This window comes from Cornus florida, unplaced genomic scaffold, assembly GCF_030987335.1.
Source record: "Cornus florida cultivar Cherokee Brave unplaced genomic scaffold, ASM3098733v1 CherokeeBrave_3.0.0_Hap2_Chr09, whole genome shotgun sequence".
Classification (NCBI taxonomy): Eukaryota; Viridiplantae; Streptophyta; class Magnoliopsida; order Cornales; family Cornaceae; genus Cornus; species Cornus florida.
The window spans coordinates 28290668-28311678 of NW_026775579.1; the positions used below are offsets into that span (position 1 = coordinate 28290668).

A 21011-nucleotide genomic window follows, 5' to 3' on the forward strand; every position below is an offset into this window, starting at 1 on the left:
CTTAAACCCTAACCCTACAATATTATGCAAAATTTTCTCTTTAAATTTTTCTCCTTGTTTTTGTTTTTGGAAATTCAAGACAAGTGTCAGATGCATAGAAATTAATGATCAAAAACACAATCATTTATATATGTGTGTGTGTGTGTTTGTGTGTGTTTGTATTTTGTATTTTTTTTTCCTTAATTGTATATATATATGTATTTAACATACACAATTTGAGATATATATATATATCTATATCAAGAGTTTAGCAAACCACAGACGCAATCTGCTGTATATATAGGAGAAATACATAATTTGATATATAATGTTCTATATACAATTAATCTATGAACCTAAGCTACTTTCTAAATAGTTTTTTACATTAGGATCCATTATATTTTACAAACCACGTAGACTTAGTAAAAGAGTGTTGATCTAAATAGCATGATTCAATATATATATATATATATATATATATATATATATAATATTATATTACAGATGATTTGATATTGAAAAATAGCATTTGATGTTTGGATTTGCCTTTACGTTCAAAAAGTTGTACTCCGTGATACAAAACCCATCTATCAATGAATAATATATTATTATGTTGATTGAACGTCACTAAATCACATGAATGTGGCCTAGTTTTTGACTGACTTGTCCTTGCGTCAATAATCAACTTCGTGATCGACCATCAATCTAAAGGATTAGAATTTGACAAAAACTAATAAAGACTCAAAACTTTTTGAGCAAACATGTGATCTGGCAGCCGGCCCCACATTGCCTTCCTGTAATGGCTGCCAGCATGTCAATTTGGTTCATCTACTCAATTTCACCTAAATTATAGCCCGATTTCCCAGTTGCTTCCTTAATCTTGACCTCAATGGCACTCCAAAATTGAACCCACTCTATTCCACTGTCTTTAAGTTGCAGCACATGCGTCTACTTTCTCTCACATTGTGTGTGTGCTTGTACATATATAATATATATATATCGTGAAAGAGACAAGTCAAGAAACAGCTGGAATGGTCATCACTTACATTTCAAGGTAAAAACTGGCCAGCCAACAATAAGCCCCTCCAAATTTCAAGCTGGCATGCGCTTACTTTTTTTCACATTGTGTGTGTCTATATATATATAGAGAGAGAGAGAGACACGCATTCAATTTAAGAAACTAGAATGTTCCTAACTTACATCACAAGGTAAAAACAGGCCAAGCAGCAACAAGCCCTGTCCAAATTTCATGCTGGCATGCGTTTACTTTTCTTCGCATTGTGTATGTGTGTGTATATATAAATATATATATAGAGAGAGTCATTCTAGTCAAGAAACAACTGAAATATTCATAACTTACAATTCAAGGTAAAAAACAGGCCAAACAGCAACAAGCCCTGTCCAAATATTATGCTGGGCACACATTTATTATACTTTACAATATGTTACATTTGAAATGGACACTTGATATTATTAAGCCAAGAACCTTTCAACTAAGCTTCCAAAGAAGAAGCTAGTCTTGGCCCATCCACCACCCTCCTCTTGTGCTTTATCACTTGCCGGGACTTTCTTCACGTTAAGCATCATAGTGTGTCCGATCTCTTTGCGAAGTCCTTCAATGGTCTTCATGTCAACTGGATTTCCAGAAGCATCCTTCACGTAGAAGACACTCACTCCTTTTTCCCCAACTGTCGAGACACCCGCTCTTGTAACAGACAGCCCATTCTCCCGAAGGACTCTTGTTGCTTCGGACAGCAGGCCTACTCGGTCCTTTGCACAGACCTCTAGGCTCAGACCCTGCATAAGATTCAATGATTCAGTCCATCAATTATATCTAATCCTATAAGAAGGAAGAAGTGTCTTATGCACCACCATAAAACACTAAATTTCATAAATAATTGATCAATTCAAGTCCCCATTGGGACGTGGGTGTGTTGGGTGCAGGTATACCCAAGCCACAATATTGTGCCTCTGACATGGGTACTTCATCTACTTTTGAAGAGTACTCGTAATCATCGGTTAGAACCTATTGAATTAATCAACCTCCTCATTTCAAAACTCTGTTTCTGCTACTACTCCCTATTACATTAATCGACAACCCATTTTCTGGTCTCCATTTTTACACTTGATTTTCTGTCTACTTGTTTTTGCAGAAATAATCACTTCAACGGACTAATTCTTGATTTTATCCACAATAGAGGAAACATTCTCTATTATCTTAATAGATAATTTTAAAAATATCTCCACTTTCTTTGGAATTAATTCGAAAGGAAACATGAGTCACCACACCAGAGGCAATGTCATGCATGTGATCATCTACTAAAATTGTACTTTGCATAGCTTTTAACCAAGAAATGGTTCATTAAAATGCATACAGAAATGGAAATTGCAGTAGTCATGAGCATGAATGGTGTGATAAGTTTTGAATGCTTTCTTAACTTAAGATTTTTTATCTGCAATAAATTATACGAAAACAGTATTCTCCAACTCACCTCACTTACTCTTCGCTGAATAGCAGCTTCAAGACACTTGACAACCCTTTCCTTCTCTCCTTCTGTATCTAGCATGCAACCATCCATATGGCGGATGTAATATTCCTACAAGTCCAGAACACTCGCTTTAGTTACCATGATCAAAACATTAAGGATGCCTATGGACATCTTACTCGAATGAAATAATACCATTTAATTTATTATATTATCTGAATAAACAAAACCTTTTTTAAAAAAAGGAATGAGTCCAAAAAATATTGAGCCATTTTAAACATTAAAATTAACACCCAGAAGTATATTAAGAAGCTGATGCTACTATTTAAATCCTACAAAAATCTGGTTTGTAACTGAAATATAATCACAGTGTGCCTTGAAGAACAAAGAGGGTTCTGGTATGTTTCATATTGATGGAATGACTCCACTTCCATCAAAAAGTCTTGCCTCCTCAGCAAATAAATTGATTGCTTACGCAGAAGTAGCAAAATTTTTCTGGTAATTAGAACAATTCATCAAGACAGTTATTTAAACCAATATTGTTAATGTAACTACCCCAAAGAATGGGGTCCAATGATCATATCAGACATCATCTGGTGAAGAATGATGTTTGGGTAATTCTTACATTTGTGGCAATTGGCACATCAAATGAAGTACTTTGATATATGCAAATTTTTTATTTTATTTTTCCTAGTTGGTACTCACACACACTTATCCCTTTGGAGACTTGAACCCTTGACCTCCCTTTGGGAAGTAAGAGGCTGATACCGCTAGGCCACTAGCCCGTTGGTGATATATGCAAATGTATTTTTACCTTCTTGTAGTGCATTCAGTTTGAAGCAAATTTCACATTACAAAAGTATTTTATTAACAAATACATCATATGCATTAAATCTTCTGTAAGTAAGTTGTTTCTTGAAATTTACTGAATGTAAAAGAAAATCTAGCAAAATAAACAATTCTATCAGTATATAATTGTGCAAATACCTGGGATGCGTATGGGCCATCGGAAGAGATGCTGGCATGAAATACAACGTACTGCATGTCTGTAAGTGTGCACACAATGTCAAACATAAGTTTAGACCGATCTTTGCACCTGACACTTACTACTGAGTACCCTTTTTCCTCCCAACGATCAATCGAGATTTTTGGTCTGAATGAGGGAGGATAATCTGCCTCAGTTGCCAACCCTCCACCTTCGTAATCCCTATCAGCAAACAACATCTGGTGGAGTCTCCGATCAACATGGGTGAATCCCATGGAAAAACTAGTGCGAGCCACTTTCTCATCATCCTCACACCCACGCAGAATGTTCTTGAGCTGCTCTTCCATAGTAGATAATCGGGTTGGGTCATCTACTGCACGACATGTGGTATCGTCATTGACATAAACAACACATGCTATACGCCTGTTGTGTGTCCAAAGTTCAGCAGCAACTACATTAAAGTGGAGGTTGGCAAGGACAGCAGAGATCTCAGATAAGAGACCCGGGCGGTCCCTGCCTATGAGCTCAATGGTTGCATGATCACCCATGGTGTGAACTCCTACCCTCTTTCCAGGCCAAGTCTTCACCACTTCTGTAGTGTGGCCCTTAGGTCCCAGAGCCTGTAGCAACATATGAAAGAAACCAAGAAATTCATGAAAAACTCCTAGTAGGAAAGGGCCTTAAGCTCGTGAAAACTTGATTACCAATGCATTCTTCTCATCATAAGCAATGAGATGACTATGCCCTAGTGAACTATAGGAACCAGAGGTGGACCTTGCGCACAACCATATATACTACTACGCATCATACTTATTTGGAGTAAAATGGGCCTGAATTAATATAAAAGATCACTTATGGAGTCATCTGTTGGATATGCTATATATTAGGAAAGTAGGTTTGCCAATTGTTCATGTCATCACTTATGCTACTACAGTTTGATAGTTTCTCACCGGTAACGTGGTACAAATTAGAACAAATATGAGTGGATTCAGGAAAATAAAGCCAGGTAGAGTGCTTCATGAAGAAGAAATGAGCTCCACCCATGACGTTGAAGTAGTGCATTGCCTGACCTGGTATGCACATTTTTACTGTAGTTCTATATGATATACTTGAAAACTGTTTTGTCTGGACAGTGGTTCCGTAAAATTTTTATTGTGGATGCTCTGATACCGGATGAGTATTTGGTCACCAATTCGAATGGAAGTCCTGTTCTGGTTTATAAAAACAAAGCAAAAAAGAGCACAAAGAGAATCATAAGGCATACCTTCTCTATGTAATCAATGATTTTGCTATCTGTAATTTTATTCCCTTGTTGATCAGTGACATGAAATACTGTTGAAAGAGAATTAAAAAGCTCATATATTTGCTTGATATGAGAGAAATGCGGGAAATACTGATACGAGAATAAAGGGGGCACCTTGCCATAAGCTCTCCATTTATCTGAATCTCTTGGTGCATTTGGCTAACCATGGGGAAGCACATATGAGATTCACCACCAAAATTATAAAAGGTCAAATGCTCTATGTATCTACATGTACAGCTTAAATGTTTTTGGCAGCCCTCAGATTTGTCTACCAACATCTTCTCTAAAAGTGTGACTTTTGTCTCTAGTATAATACCATGTTAGGACCTTACATTAAGGTCGTGAGCAGCATATGCAATCCAGTGAATCCGAACTGTAGATTTGGCACATATAACAACAACAACCACCAAGAGCTGTACGGTTTAAAGGGAGAGCTTATAAGCAGATTGAGCATGCCCTCTTTCCTAGACTCAACATAAAAGGCAAGTTAATTATAAATGCACATACCATCCATGAACCATCCGCCATCAGAGGAGATGTAAGCTTTTGTGATGACAAGGTCAAGATCTGATAGGATTTGCACCACTTCCAGCAGTATTCCTGGTTTGTTCACACTGTCAACCTGATAATATCCACAAACTTCGTCTGGTTATGAAGATTGGAGAATTTTTTTTTTTTTTAAATAAATAAAAAAATTATGTTCTCAGTGGACCATATAACAAATATGCAAGCTCATTCGTTTGTGAAGTTCTATTGGAGGTATACTAAGTCTTGTGTTCAAGCAACAACGGAGGGAATGAGGGTCAACAATATAATTCCTTCCCAACCATCCCCTATTGCTCGGTCCGTACATGGGGCTTACATAGGCATAGGAGACTTATTTCTATAATCTATGTACATCTAAACATTCAAAATTTTCCTTTAATCAGATTATTTGTAATAACATTCAGTTTGATTAGTTAAAGTCAAAGCATCTGATCTTATGATTTTTTTATTTTTTATTTTTATCTTTAGAATTTTGTAAAGGCCATACACAATTCAAAGAGATATAGATTTGAACTTTTGGAATGTTCCATCGTGTTGAATTTGTATAAAAATTATCCACTCAAAAGCGAGCATCAGCTAGCTTGGTCAGTTCTTCTTAGTGTTGACATCTATGGTACATGGGACTCTTCAATTTCTTTAAAGTTCTTGTGACCAAGTCCACCAACAAGCCATTCAATCATATAAATGCAAGATATTTTGATATTTCATGCTTCTTTTTGGTTACTTTTTATCCCCAGAAGCTGATATTTGAGGGTAAAGTTTTTATTATTGCATTGTGGTGTCTGAAATCTGACATTGTACATAATGAACCTTATGTATGTATTAATGCTCTAATACTCCATTCTGGTAGGAAAGTAATGGGAAAATAGACGGAAGGGAGAGGGGAGGGATGGATGAGACATCCAAAGGAAAGAGATGGCGTCCATCGATCTTTTTGTGTTGTTGGGTGGAAAGGATCAAAAGGGGTGTAATTATCATTTTTCCAAAATGGTGGGCTCAGAGGGATTCCTCGTCCCTCTTGCCATCCTTCCTCTCCCTTCCACCAAACAATGGAAGTCCGGTCCATTCCCTCTCTCTTCCCTCCCCCATTCCTTCCCTCCTACCAAACGTAGAATAAATTTCAGCTTCTAGCAACATGGCATTGGAAGATCATTGATGATTAAATTAAATGTCAGCATAGGAAATATTTATTAAAATTGATTAAAAATTACCTTGATCAGAGTGCAGTCACTGCAACTAGTGTTGTCCACAGATACCCTACAAACAATTATTAGGGAAATAAGAGTACTAATCAGAATGAGAACAACAAAGTGGCACCATCTAAATCGTCAAAGAATCCACTATATCGACTAGTCTCAAGGGTCCCATCACCATACACATTCTCAATGCATATTAACAGATTATCAATAAACGATGCAATACAGTTATGACTAACTTATGTTACTTAATATTGGATGATGGCTGATACTGGGTGTTAACAGAGTCTGGACACTGAGGTTATTTAACACCATAACTTAATACAAGTGACAAAACAATTCTCAGAAGAGGTGGGAGAAAGAACCTTGGTGGATTGATTCTTATGCTTAAATTCTCATAGTCTGGATCAAAGTAAGGCCAATAATCTCTAGCCATCAATTGATTAAAACAGCGAGTTCTCCAAGCGGCGCAGATTCTTTGCTTCACCTCTCTGCAACACAGTGGAGTTCACATAACCGGTTAACAGGAAACCCCAATTAGCTAGTCACCAAACAGTAACATGCTTAGCAATTTCAATCACATTTTCCTCGTTCAAGAATTCTACAACAGACATCAATAGCAATTGGGAAAAAAAAAGAGTGAAGAATATGTTCCTTATTATTCTTAGAACTGGTTACAAAATTAGGTGATGACGGGACTTTGGAACTAAAGAAACAGATAGTGAACTTATTCAGCTAGATGCAAGCTTCCCATATTCAAAAGCACTACTCACCTAATAAAAAAATGCATTACATTACCTCAAATTTGTGTCACTTGCATATCTCAAAGACTCTAGTGTTCAAATGTTAATGTTTTTGCTAGCAACCGACATCGGAAGATAATTAAGTTTCTGTTCAGCTATTATGGACTCCGACATGCTGTGAGTAACATTCGTCAACAATAGATTTTTGGTCCAAATAAGATGAAAGCTCAACAGTTTTTAAAACATACACCTTTAAAAACTGAAAATTCACCCACCAAATCAGCTCCCCCATGTCTTCCACAATTCTGGATGATTAATATTTCATTGTGTAGTTGGAGTTAATGTTCACATAATGAAAAGTTTATGGAAGTATATATAAAGCTGTAACTTTGCTAGTCTTCTATATGGGTAACTGAAAATTCACCCACCAAATCAGCTCAACTGGTCATTAAGGTCTTGAAGAATTTTGAACTCCTATATCTTTCAACTGAAAATTCTTACCCTCACGTCTTATAACTTATTCACTGTACGAGTAATGCTATCAAGAGAAAAGCCATGATCTCCATGATCTCTCATTATTGTGCGTTGGATTGAAAGATTTATTAAAGGATTCATTTGACTTTTCACATATCTCAAAAATTCGTCTAAATTCAATGGTAAGATAAGAAGAGCTCACAACTTTTGTCACGAGACAGCTCTCTTGATAGCATTATTCGTCACTTTACGCAAAATTTATACCAAAATTTGACAACCTTCCATCCTATTTCTTCTACCATACTACTACGGCGTATTACACAATGACCTTCATATTTTTAGTGAACAGATGCTTACTGTCCTGTTGCCTACCTCATTCCCATTAAAACATTTTAGTAACAAGAGAGAGAAAAACATTACCTTGGCTGAGGAAATTGTGAAAGAGCTCCTCAAGATTGCAGCTACCAGAGCACCTCAATCACATTTTAGTAGCCGTGACATATAATCTCACATCTTGGTCAGCATATCTGTGCTAGAAATTTTAAGAAAACATCAAATTTATTAGACTCTATGAAGCATATCATTATATATAATTTGGCCCTTACTAGAATAGAAATGTGACACCAGAATTAATACATCATTAATTGTCCGGGACCACGTAGTCCCAGACAATGTAACAATTTCTCCACAAGATGTGCCTTTCTTTTTTTTCTTCATATAATAGTCACAAAAATTATGTAACTAAAGCGTAAGACTAGTCAATTGTTAGGCGGTGTGAGTCACGTTACACCATCAAATCAAGTATAGTGCTACAACAAAACATTATTATTATTATTATTATTATTATTATTATTTTCAGGGCAAGATTATTAGGTGTGGTTAGAGTGGAGACGGAGGGGAAGGTCAAAGGTATTGGGTGTGTTTGGTGCACCGTGCACAAGACTCATTCAAGTTATACGTGTTGTGTATGTACAGCTCGAATGAGCCGGTGCACCATGCACCTAACATACCCAATATCTATTTGGGTACAAGATATGAATACGAGGTCCCGGGAAGTAACCCTAATCATCTGGGTAACACAAACAGTTGCAACAAAACATTAATTATCCTTTAAAATGCACCATTTGGATATTTATTTCTAGCTAGTAACACAAACTGTGTCATGGTACATTAATTTTGTTTGTATTATTCAATGTAAAGATACAATAATTGAGAAATGTTATGATACAAAAATTGAGATGACTGATAAGAGGTGACCTGCTTATGTATGTGTTGCTTTGACAAAAAAGAAGTGTAGACTACGCGCCCAGCGGACGCGTGTTAATAAGAATCCAGAAACAACACAACAAAGCTGGGTTTTTGGACGTAACGTAAAGATTTTGATTCTCCTCTAACCACCGTTACAATTCACACTACCTCCATTTACTATCTGCACGGCTTGTACGGGATTCATTACTATCTCTGTCAAGACTGCAAAGATCTATAGGGTTAGCTAGGAGGAATTGAAGTATTGGACGGTCCTGATTTAACGCATGACAAATCAATCTCATCGTGAAATGCCCTCACACGTGTTTTTAACGAACACCGTATGGAAAATATATATTTTTTTTCAGGGAAACAAACAACAGTAACGAAATTTTTTCACTCTTAAAGAATTTGAAAATGGGTAAATTTTTTTCAGAATTGATCGTAAATTTCAAGGAGTTCAACTTGAAATTTAAAGTTACTAACAAATTTGTGGTTAAAAATATTTTCCTTTCCAGAAATTAACTCACCGATTTCAAGAATTTCTCCGTCTCAGTGCCGCGAAATCTCAAAGGAACCTGCATAGAGTTTGAAGAGCAAGCAAAAAGATTCAATGAAATCGAGACAGAAGAAGAGGAAAATCAGTAGTATAATATATTTGATACTTGTGTGTATGTGTGTATGTATAGAGAGAGATGGGGTACTCTGTAGTGATGGAGGAAGGGTGTGATTATTCCTCGGAAAGGAAGGAAAGCACATACCTGATACCTGGAATGTAATTCCTTCTATTTAATGAAACTCCAACACAGGAAAGCTTCTTCAGAATTTTGAATTGAGCAATGGATATATATATATATATATATAGACAGAGAGACTAAGTATAAAGAAATCTCCGTAACTCTGCTTTCGACGTTGGAGGAGCACTTGCACACAGCATGCTCTCCCTCCGCCTCTCTCTCTCTCTCTCAAATTCTCTCTCTAGAATACTCTCTCTAGGTGTGTGGTAGATGGAAAAGGTATAACGTATGCGTGGAAACACGGAGGTATGTCTTGGTTGGGGAATCAGGATTCTTTATTCTGTTTGTTTTTTTTACATTGATAATGCATTTACTTTCAATTGACGGTCCAATAATTACATAAAGTTGCTAATTTTTTTTTATTTAATGGTGAAGACCATGTAAGGGCAATTTGTACCACGTTCTCTACAAGGCTCTCCATAATTTTTTTGGTTCGGTTTCTTTTTCTTTTTCTTTTTCTGCGCAATGTTGGACTTTATCAAAAAAACAAAAAAAAAAATATTCAAAATTGTATCACAAATAATAAATACAATATAGTATTTCTTCACTCACATTGCTCTCTCCCCTTTCTTAGGCTAGTTTTTCTTCCTCTACCATAATCATCACACCTCAACATTGTCCATCAAAGTAGTCTTCCTCTGCATGTGTGGCTCATACCATTGCCAACAGCTAATTTCATTTATAGGTGTCTTATTTTTATTTTATTTTTTGTTTGAGTAATCATCAATAACTATAAGTCCTAAATACAAACATAATTTTAAATTTTTTGAGTTATAGTTTCAAACCAGCCAACATATAAAAATTATTTACATATCCTTCTATTTTCTCCATGATTAATTATACATAACTTCAATATATATATATATATATGCATACCTCGTACACACATTGTGTTTAAGCAAAAATCTAAAACTAAAAGGAAATTTAAGACCGATCCAAGAAAAAGAAAATTCGCTCCCAAAAGGAAATTTGAGTGAGGATTTCTCTTCCTAACTCCCAAAAGAAAAGCTAATTATGCCACGTATTATTAGTGATAAAATAATAAAAAATACTTTGTGATGTCTATCATTTTTTTTTAATTGGTACTTGTACCTCCACTTAGGTTGAACCTTTGACTTATTTAGGAAATAATAGTAGGGGCTAGTTTGGTGTGCTGGACCATTCCAAAAGTAGAATGGAATGAATATTTTTTTTCAAAATATTGTCATCAAAATTCAAAAAAAAAAAAAAAAAAAAAGAAAAAAAACCTAAAAATAAATAAGAATAAGAATTGATTAACAGGAATTTGTAGTATGAATCCACCAACACCAGTGATATCTTTTGAGTTTTGTTGGGTTTGATTTCTGATCAAATAAGCAGACAGATAAGCAAGGCAACCAACAAGATTCGAGCTAGCTTGTGGGTAACCGGATGGTTAATAGGTGCGAGAGTGTCCTGTGCCTGTACTCTTCGATTTCCAATCTGTTTGATATCTCTAATGAACATTTATGCATCTATCTCTATGGTGCTTACTACTTGAATTTACATCCCCAAATTACAGATCTATTACCACCTTATCTAACCGGCAGTGTTTGAGACCGGTGATAGAGATACCAAACCTCCTCTCCACTATTGCACAACTGTGAATACTACATACCTTGATTATTCTACAAATCTCAAAAAGTTAGAAATCGATGTGTTCTTTAGTAAAACCGAATTCAATTCTTTGCCAGTGAAAACAACAGTGAGATTCAATAAAACATAGGCATCACAACCCTCTACCGCCGCTGCTGCCCGCCGACAATGGTGAGAGAGAAGGAAGACGTATGTGGGCAGTGAGAGAGGAGGAGAGAGAGAGAGGAAAGTGTGGAACTGTGGGGGAAGAAGTGGAGGCAGAGGAAAGTTTTTAGGATGTTAGAAAAGAGAGAGACGGTGGAGGAAGATGGCTGAGGGAGGCGGTAGCAGGTTGTCTCGGAGGTTTGGTGAGTCATGTGTGAAAGAAGTTTTTAGGTTAGACGTTTGGTTTTATTTTTTAGTTTTTCTGTTCTACTTGCATTTTATTTTTAATTTTGTTGGGAATGGAATGACCATTCCTTTGGTCAAGAAGAGAAATAGTCATTCTAACTTCTCGATGGAATGAGCATCCTCATAAAATGAGTTGGAATAATCGTTCCACCTTTAAAATAGCACATCAAATAAAAAAAAAGGAATCAGAAGTTGGAATGGTCATTCTATTCTAGCCCATTCCAGCACACCAAACTAGCCCCAAGGGTATTTTTCTGTTTTACTTGTATTTTATTTTAATTTTTGTTGGGAATGGTATGACCATTCCTTTGGTCAAGAAGAGAAATGGTCATTCTAATTTCTTGATAGAATGAGCATTCTCAGGAAATGAGTTGGAATAATCGTTCCATCTTTAAAATGGCACACCAAACATGAAAAAAAGGAATCAGAAGTTGGAATGATCATTCTATTCCAGCCCATTCCAGCACACCAAACTAGCTCCAAAGGTTTGATATCGTTAAGCCGATGCCCATAGAGTGCGGGCACAAACAGGAATGGAGGCAAAATTTCAATCACGGGTGCAAATTTTAAAAAATTATAAAAATCAATTAACTTACAAATATCAATTTTCCAAATCGAGAAAAAAAAAAAAGTAAAGCAAAACAATATGCTAAATGAATGAGTAGTAAAAGAAATATAAGAACTAAAAAGTCATTTTTAATAATATTTTTATTAAAAAAATTACATACTACATATATATCATATGTAAGTGCAAAAGAATTTTTAATTATGAAAAAAGAGAAGAAAAATGAAAACTTTACTGGAAAAAAAAATTAGAGTTTGATTTAAGAAGATAAATTTAATCTTTTTAAGGAAATCAAATGAATTCGAAAAGTAGAAAAGGAAAGAAAAAAAAATAATTAATGGTTAATTTTAGTAATTAAAAATTTTAAGAGAATATTATATAAAAATTATATATATATGTATATATTTAAAAATAACTAAATCGTAGCGAGCGGAGCCAGGCCAGGCCGGGGGGTGGTGGCCAGCTCCACACCATTATAATTTCTCGGCTACAACTTTCAATGCCCACAAATTAGACCATTTCAGTTGCTCTACCATATTAACTGAGTGTTACATTTTATATATAAATGGGTAAGTATTATATCGTTCTTGCATATGAGTTGCGTTGGCATATATTATGTTGTCATTTATTTTAAATTTAATTTTTTTACTTTTGAGTAAGACAATATAGTTGTTTATTTAACCGTGCACAAAATTGACACAAACAAGTGAGAAATAGGAGAAAATCCACTCACACAGTAGTAGGTGAGATGAGGGGGATTTTTTATGTCAATAAATTATTGATTATTGACAATTAATTACTAATAATATAAGAAAATATCATCTTCACAACTGATGTAGGATATTATTTTAATTATTTAATTAATAGTTATATTAAGGTAATGATGCGGGGACCAAAAAACCCTTTATAACTTCCACTGGAATTATCAGAATCTTTTTAGTTATACCCGCTATTTGTCGCGTGGAAACACCCTCCGGTAGGATGGCTTGTTTTGAAAATTGTACAAGCTAATTTGTATTAATTTTTTAAGGGTTAATTTCATTGACATTTACGAAATTTGGAAAAATATCACATGGTCGGAGGTAGTTTGAAAAAAATTATTATCACTCACATCTCAAATTACTTTTTCATCTCTCACACCGCTAAAAAAGTGTGAATAGATATTTTTATCCTCATTTATTTAATATGTTTTAATCTAATATATGATAAATTTAAAATGATTAAAATACTCCTAATAATTACTTTCTCATCCCTTTCATCAACACTTCCACCTTCTTCTCCGCACCCACCTTCCAAGTCCAATCTATACATATATACACACACACTATGTGTATATAAAAAGTGTTCTCCACACCCACCTTTTCAAGTCGGAGATATCATTTGTTATTTCATATATATAATGTATATACATGTATATTTATATATGAAGTCTTTTGCATTTTATTTGTTGATTTGCACTTCGTGGGGAATTGCTATATATTATATGACCAATTTCAATTGCACTTAGGAGGCGGCAGTTCGGTAGTATCCAGACCATATCAAACGCACCCAAATAAACATATAAAAGCAAGAACAATACTTGCATCCTACCAAGTTCATCCTCCCTATGTACATGGCCTTCTTCCATATTGACACCTGCTCATAATAAAAAATAATAAAAATATAAATAATGTTCATTTACCTGGGTTAAACCCGTTTTTTCTTATCACTCTCTCTCATTTCTCTCTCTCTCTCAATATCTCTCTCCACCATGCGCCGCCTTAACAACCACTCCAACATCCTCAAAATTCACGAAGTCCTCGCCACCAAAGCCAAGATCTACCTCGTCATGGAGCTCACACAGGGCGGCGAGCACTTCGTCCAACTCGTCGGCGAGTAAGAAAGGGACGGCCAACGAAAGCTCCGGCCAAGCCATCAAACATACTGAAGCCTCATACTATATATATATATATATATTTGCACCTCTGTATTCATTCACCCAACCCCTTTTTCAACATCCGTTCTTTGTTTTTTTTTTCTTGCCCATAATCATCTATAATCGCAATCCATCATCTAATATGCACAGATAGAGGACAATTTGACCTAGGGTTTGAAGAGCATAAAATTTGGGGGGTTTTGATTTGAAGTAAAAAAATTGCAAAAATTGTTAGGTTGTATTTGCAATTGGGGGTGTTTGGACGGGTGTTGAGGCTTGGTGAGAGAGAGAGATGGGAAGATTAGAATGGGTCCCTTGCAGGGCAGTTTAGGTATTGAGAGAGAGAGAGAGAAAAAAAAAAAAAAAAAAGAAAAAAAGAAAAAGAAAAATGGATTTAACCCGTACAAATGGACATTATTCGTATTTTTATTATTTTTTATTTTAAACAGATTTTAAAAGGCAAATGGATTTAACCAGTACAAATGGACATTATTCGTATTTTTATTATTTTTTATTTTAAACAGATTTTAAAAGGCCACGTCATTAAAGAGGATGAACTTGAAACATTGCTCTAAAAGCAACCAAAAAGCAAAAAGAAAATTTTAGAGGGGGAGAAAAGAACATATACACTAATACACACCATCAAACTCACCAAGTAATATGTTTAAAAAAAGAAACAATTCTGAAATAGCCCCTCTCTCTCTCTCTCTCTCTCTCTCCTTCTCTCACTAGCTATATTCTTTTATATATATATATATATATATATATATATATATATATATATATCACTTTGGATTTTGATTGATTTTCTTACACAAACAAAAATCGGTTCAAAGACTAAATTTATCAAACGGCCATCAAAATCAAAGCTCACCCAGACGAGAACAACATCAAAAAAAAATATTTCAAAATTGTTGAACAACACAATTATAAAATAAAATTCTAGAATATAACTTTTAGTTTTCTCTTCTTTTCCTGAATTTTCACATTAACCAAACAACCAAGGGAAAATAAAGTAGAAATGAGAATTTAAATTTTCAATGGATCCCTTTCTTAGGACTTCTCTCATAAAAATTAGGTGCATTAGAATGTGGTACTCAATAATTCAATTATATAAACACTTTCTCAGCACATCTCACAAATATTTAATTAGGGGTAATTTGATCATTTTATATATGAAATAACTTTTTTATAATAAGACACAAAGTCAAACAAGTAGTAATGTCATTTTAGATGGAAAAAGTACTCTCGCATCATAATTTTAGATGAAAAAAGTGCTCTGACACCATAAAAAAAAGTGACGCTTGTGGTGTCTCTGAAAAAACGGAACAAACTTTTGTAACGTAAGTGATAATTATTTTCGAAAGGAATCTCCATGTGAGATTTGTTCAAACCTCAAGAGATATCAAAGAAATTAACCAATTTTTAGATTTAGTCGATTTGATGTGCTTTTTTGTGTAACTTAAATTTAATTGTTTTGATATATTTTTACTCTCATTTTTATTTTGTGTTATTTAAATTTTGTGACTTTCACGTAGGTTGCTATTCTTGAATTAGAAGTCTCAAGAGTGGAAGGCGCGTAAAGATGGTGCGGTGGTCCGTTGAAAGCCTTTGGTTGGGTATAGTTCTGGTTGTTTTTGCCTCATTGAGTTATGAAGTTACAACCAAGTACAAATGAAGTAAAACATTTGTTATGTTTCATACCAAATTTTAAAAAAATTCTGGTGGGTCATCTCTGATGAGTCAAATTTTTATTTTTATTTTTATTTTTGGCGAAGTCAAATTTTTTTTTTTTTTTTTTTGGGAGAATAACAAAGTTAATTTTAATAAGTTTGAATTTGAATTTGAATTTTGAATTCTGAATTTTGAATTTTTTTACTTGACCCGGATAATTATTATCTTATAGACGCTATTTGAACGGATCGATTTGAATCATGACACCAACATATAGATTTGGAATACAATGTGCATGCATCTGTTTTGATGTCATTTCGTCACCTATGCCACTTATTCTCTCCACTTGGTATATATGGTTTTATATTTCGTGTGAACTTTCCTACCAATAAATAAATCTAAAGTGTGTATTTTGAATTTTTTTTTTCCTGATTTTTTTTTTGAATTCAATCTATTTACATGAATGAACTCATTGAGAGAGTATATTATCTAATAAAGAAAAATATTCAATCTAATCCAAAATCCATTTTAGAGAATATGAATTTTAATTTTGAATCTGAAATCAAAAGAGGGTAGAGAATATGATTTTTTTTTTGAAGGATTTTTCATGAATTTGGGTTAGATATGCATAATTCTTGAATGGATCAAGCTTTGGATATTGATCATGTCGATATAATCTGATTTGAATTTGAATTTAAATATGTTATATTGCATTTTATATTAGGGAAAGAAAATAATAGGGGTATGGTTAAGCATATACGCCAAATTTCAGGGGAGGTTAAAGTAATACATGCTTAATGGTCTACTGTGTATAACTTACTCAAACCTCAAGATTGGTGTAATTTACCCTAATCCTAATTTATATATAAGTTATTCAGCTTAGCGCTCAAAGCTACAAATATTATGGTATTTTATAAAGTAGAAGATTGATAATTCAAGTGTTCATAAAAACAAAACGTGAGCATGTTTTTTATTTGTCATGATGAGAGAGAAATTCTTGACCATGAAGTAATATATGTCACAAGTTGAATTTTTATGATTGGGTGGTAATTATTTTACCCTCCACAATATCAGTTCAAATTTTATCAACTCATTCATCATATTTTATCAACTCATTCATCAATTTTTATATATATTGGACGTCTATATATTTTGGACGTAGAGATATATATATATATATATAAGAAATACACTCACACTAATTCAAATATTTTTTTGTCACATTCGAGCTCGAACTTCTCTCATCTTCTTTAAAAATGAAGAGGTTATATCATTAGATTGATACCATTTGATAGGTGTATATTTTTCTTATAGTCTATCACCCTGTATTTAATAATGATGAAGCATAGGTAGCATCAACCTTTATCCATTTCATTATATTTTAGTATAAATTAAAGAGCAACACTATAAATTAATGCTAAACTTTATACTTCAAACTATGAATCAATAGGCTAGTAGTTGGGATTCCACTTTATGTTATTATTAAAATAAATCAAGTGCTATCAAGTCAAACTTTGCATTTTCATCTGAACCAACAAAAATGGAATCAAATTCCAACCTTAATTATATTCTTGTAATTAATCAAACCTAAATATCAATGGACATTTAACTTCCCCAATTAGTTTTGCCTTTAAGGATCATATGCTTGAACTTTTTGGCTTAGGTTTAATGACCAACTTTGTGATGCTTTCTGCCTTTTCCCCTTGTTAATCATGTCAAACACTTGGGAAGAACTACTTGTGGAGCAATACACAATATTTGCAAAATCAGCAAACAATGAAAGCTATGCACTTACACAATTAGTTGAAGAATATAGAAGCAAGCAACAAATGATTTTTATATATTATATGATAGGGTTCTAAGAGATATAATTTGGTGGGCCTTGTGAAGAAAATAAATTCTCTTACAAATCATAAAAACTATCCAAAATATGTATATGAATATAAGAACTATAGCTAAATCACACAATTCTTCTTTAACGGATGTCGTTTTCACGCTCTGAGCGCATTTCGGCTCTTATACTCTGCATGCGTTCTCGCTCCATTTTCTTCTCCGTGTGACTTAGATTTTACCGCTTTTGCACTTCCAATCCCGAAATTGCCCTCTCCAACTCCAGCTCCATGTGACTTAGAACTAAAGTTTATACAATGTGTGGTGACGCTAGTAAGTTTTTCATGAATGAATTGCACCAAGGATTGGTGCTAAGCCCATATTTATTCACGATAATGTTTGATGAAATAACAAAAGAATTTCAAGACGAGATTCCACAGTGCATGATGTTGCGGATGATATCGTACTCTTGGATATCTATAAAGAGAACTTAGCAATAATAATAAAAACGTGGAAAAATATTTTAGAATCGAAAGAATTGAGAATTAGTCAAATAAAAATTGATTATATGGAGTGTAAATTTAATAAAATTTCAATATTGATAATATAATTATAGCACTTCAAAATCAAAGGCCTGCTCAAAACAACCATTTTCTGTGTCTAGGGTAGATAATACTAAAGGATAGTAGAATTGGAATGGGTTGGACAAAATGGAGGTAGATTAGTGGAATTTTATGTGATTAAAGAATAACACGAATATAGGTTAAAATACAAATTTTTAGAACCCATATTAGACAATTATATTGTACGGAGCGGAGTGTTGGTCCCTAAAAAACTAATAAGAAGAACGTCTTTAGTGGAAATGAGAATGTTAGGATAGATTAGTGGAATGACTATAAGAGATAGGTTAATAATTAAAGTATGTGAGGAAAATTAGGTGTAACAACCATTGGTCATTGACGATAAAACTCAAAATTGTATACTTAAATAGTTTAGACATATACATAGAGGCCCAGAGACATGCCTATTAAACGAAGAATGCTAATGGTAAAAGAAGGTGAGAATTGGAGAGGGTGGCCAACATAGAGTGAGGTTATTAAAGAAATTAAATATAAAACGTGAATTGATATGTAATAAAAAAGTTTGAAGCTTATGTAATTAACTTCATTCATATAGAATTAAGATAAGAATAATAATATACCTGTTTGAACAAAAGTTTATGGTTAAGTAATGGGTCACCTCAAACTTTGGTTAATGCTCATTAAAATTTAAAGAAGCTTTGAATAACGTTATAAGTAGGGGCCGAAGGGGGAAAAAAAAAAAAAAAAAAAGTAGAGCCGAAGTCCCACTGAAAATTTGTTTATTTACATTATAATTTATATTTTATTGTTAAAAACTCCGCCACAAAAAAAAAAAAAAAATTCAAATACTTCTCTGAATATTCCTTGCCTCAGTCCACTAATATTTTTGGTAAGATATTAAAGTAATCATCTCTCTTCTGGTGATGATTAATTTCTTCACTTTTGAGAAGTAAAAATTAATCCGTCTTACTCAAATTTATCACATATATATATATATATATATATATATACACACACCCATGAAACTTCATGATTAGCTTGAAATTTATATTGTAGCATAGACAATGAAATTATCGTCTAACGTTTTCAAAATATGGAAATTCCTCGCAGTTGTAAATGTAATTAATAAAAATATCAATTAATTCAATTTAATTAAATTAAAATTTTTTTATTATGATTGTTTGAAAAAAAAAAAATCTTATTATTGTTTTTTATTTTTATTTATTTATTTTTTTCACGCAGGTTTCGATATTATTGCTCAAGACTACCTCAAATAATTTAAATGTATCTTTACATCCATTATACGGAAAATGCAATAAATCTCTCTTCTTTGAACCCCTTTCAAATAATTGGGTGTGAGGGTGGGGGTGGGGGTGGGGGTATGCAATTCACCATGCCTATGTATGTAAGCACACGTACTGAAATTATATATTTTGTTCTCTAATTAGATACCTTTAATTGAATGTTAGTAATTTAATATTTAAATAATATATATTTCCTTCTCTAATTAGATTTTCTGCTAATATATTATTGTTATTTTTATTATTTTCTAATACTATCTTATTACATAAGTTTTTAAATATTATATATTTTATTATCTAATTACATTTTTATTTATAGAATTTTAATATTTTCTACAACTATATTATTATTATTATTAGTATTTCATTTCTAATTAGATTTCTTTTTATTGATTTAAGTACCAAAGTATTTGTTGGCTTCCTAAATTCAAACAAAATATTTTAAACTTGATTATCGGTCCAAATTTAGTTATCCATTTTTTTCCTTTTTAGATGTTCCAAAATGCTTATCAATTTACCAAATTTAAACAAAAAATTTTTAAACTTGATTATATTATTCATACCTAAAATAATAATATTGTAATTTTGAAAGGAGAAAATTCATTAATTATATGTCCTTTTAAAAATTTTTATGATTTGTGAGTCAAGTAGTGATACTCGGGCAAAAACTTATTGTAAATTACTTAAATGAATAATTTTAATTATTTATTTATGTAAAATATAAGCAAGTAAATAGTCCCATTTTTTTTATTTTTTGCATAAATAATTAATTAAAACCAGTAGGCACAATTCACGTCAAGTACTCCGCAAAAAAATCATTTTCCTTGTGAATCAGATGGAGTATACTACAGTATAGACATAGATATTTATTTATGATCCAACTGGACCAAACGTTTAAGATCCATACAAGAACAAATAAAGGGCAAAGAAAGAAGTGGTGGAATATATATAGTACTGTAGAAGATGCAAAGGAAGAGGAATCGGACCAAGTTGGATGGATTCCGTATCATGCTTTTGTTTTTTTGGGTGAATCTCCACCGTTCACTGCACATTCAACGCTTTAAGTGGACCCCATTTAGAACCACTGGATGCGTTGACATCACTTGCCCACCCACATGGACTCGTCGCTCTCACCTTTTCATTTTGTGGTAGTAGTAATAGTACCTGAACTCATTATACAAACCAAGTGTGCGTGCGTTCTGAATAAATTAGGATATGGTTCAATCATTCTTAACTAAACAAATTGAATATAAATTTGGTCAATCCGATTCATATATAATTTTTTTTTGACAGATCTAGACATACCGCCAATAATAATAATTATTTAAATTAAACAAATTTTTTTTTTTTTACTTCTATTAATAATATTACTTTGTTATATCTTTTA

The 21011-nt window shown here is 33.2% G+C and overlaps 1 protein-coding gene across 4 annotated transcripts; it reads right to left on the reverse strand.

The window, feature by feature from the left end:
* Window positions 1-1272: 1272 nt before the first annotated feature.
* LOC132273630 (ACT domain-containing protein ACR3) lies at window positions 1273-10370 on the reverse strand. 4 transcript variants are annotated; one of them, XM_059774616.1, is made up of 10 exons: window positions 9719-10370; window positions 9488-9535; window positions 8133-8244; window positions 6861-6986; window positions 6511-6556; window positions 5261-5375; window positions 4715-4782; window positions 3453-4070; window positions 2481-2576; window positions 1273-1776 (listed from the first exon to the last, which is right to left on the reverse strand). In XM_059774616.1, exons 4-10 carry the CDS (start codon window positions 6929-6931, stop codon window positions 1453-1455), a joined length of 1338 nt encoding a protein of 445 aa, XP_059630599.1. In that variant the 5' UTR covers window positions 6932-6986; window positions 8133-8244; window positions 9488-9535; window positions 9719-10370; the 3' UTR covers window positions 1273-1452. The 4 variants fall into 4 exon arrangements, with proteins under 4 accessions (XP_059630599.1, XP_059630598.1, XP_059630597.1 ...); XM_059774615.1 differs by having other exon boundaries at window positions 2472-2576; window positions 8133-8239; window positions 9719-10201; XM_059774614.1 differs by having other exon boundaries at window positions 2472-2576; window positions 9719-10201.
* Window positions 10371-21011: the final 10641 nt, after the last annotated feature.

What these genes read in the sequence shown, in the direction of transcription:
- LOC132273630 (XM_059774615.1), bottom strand. Translation starts at nt 6,931, where the DNA reads ATGGCTAGAGATTATTGGCCTTACTTTGATCCAGACTATGAGAATTTA. An exon ending in TGGCGGATGGTTCATGGATG is followed by an intron (nt 4,783 to 5,260) that starts GTATGTGCATTT and finishes CTCTTTCAACAG; the next exon opens with TATTTCATGTCACTGATCAA. An exon ending in TCATTGATTACATAGAGAAG is followed by an intron (nt 4,071 to 4,714) that starts GTATGCCTTATG and finishes ATGTTGCTACAG; the next exon opens with GCTCTGGGACCTAAGGGCCA.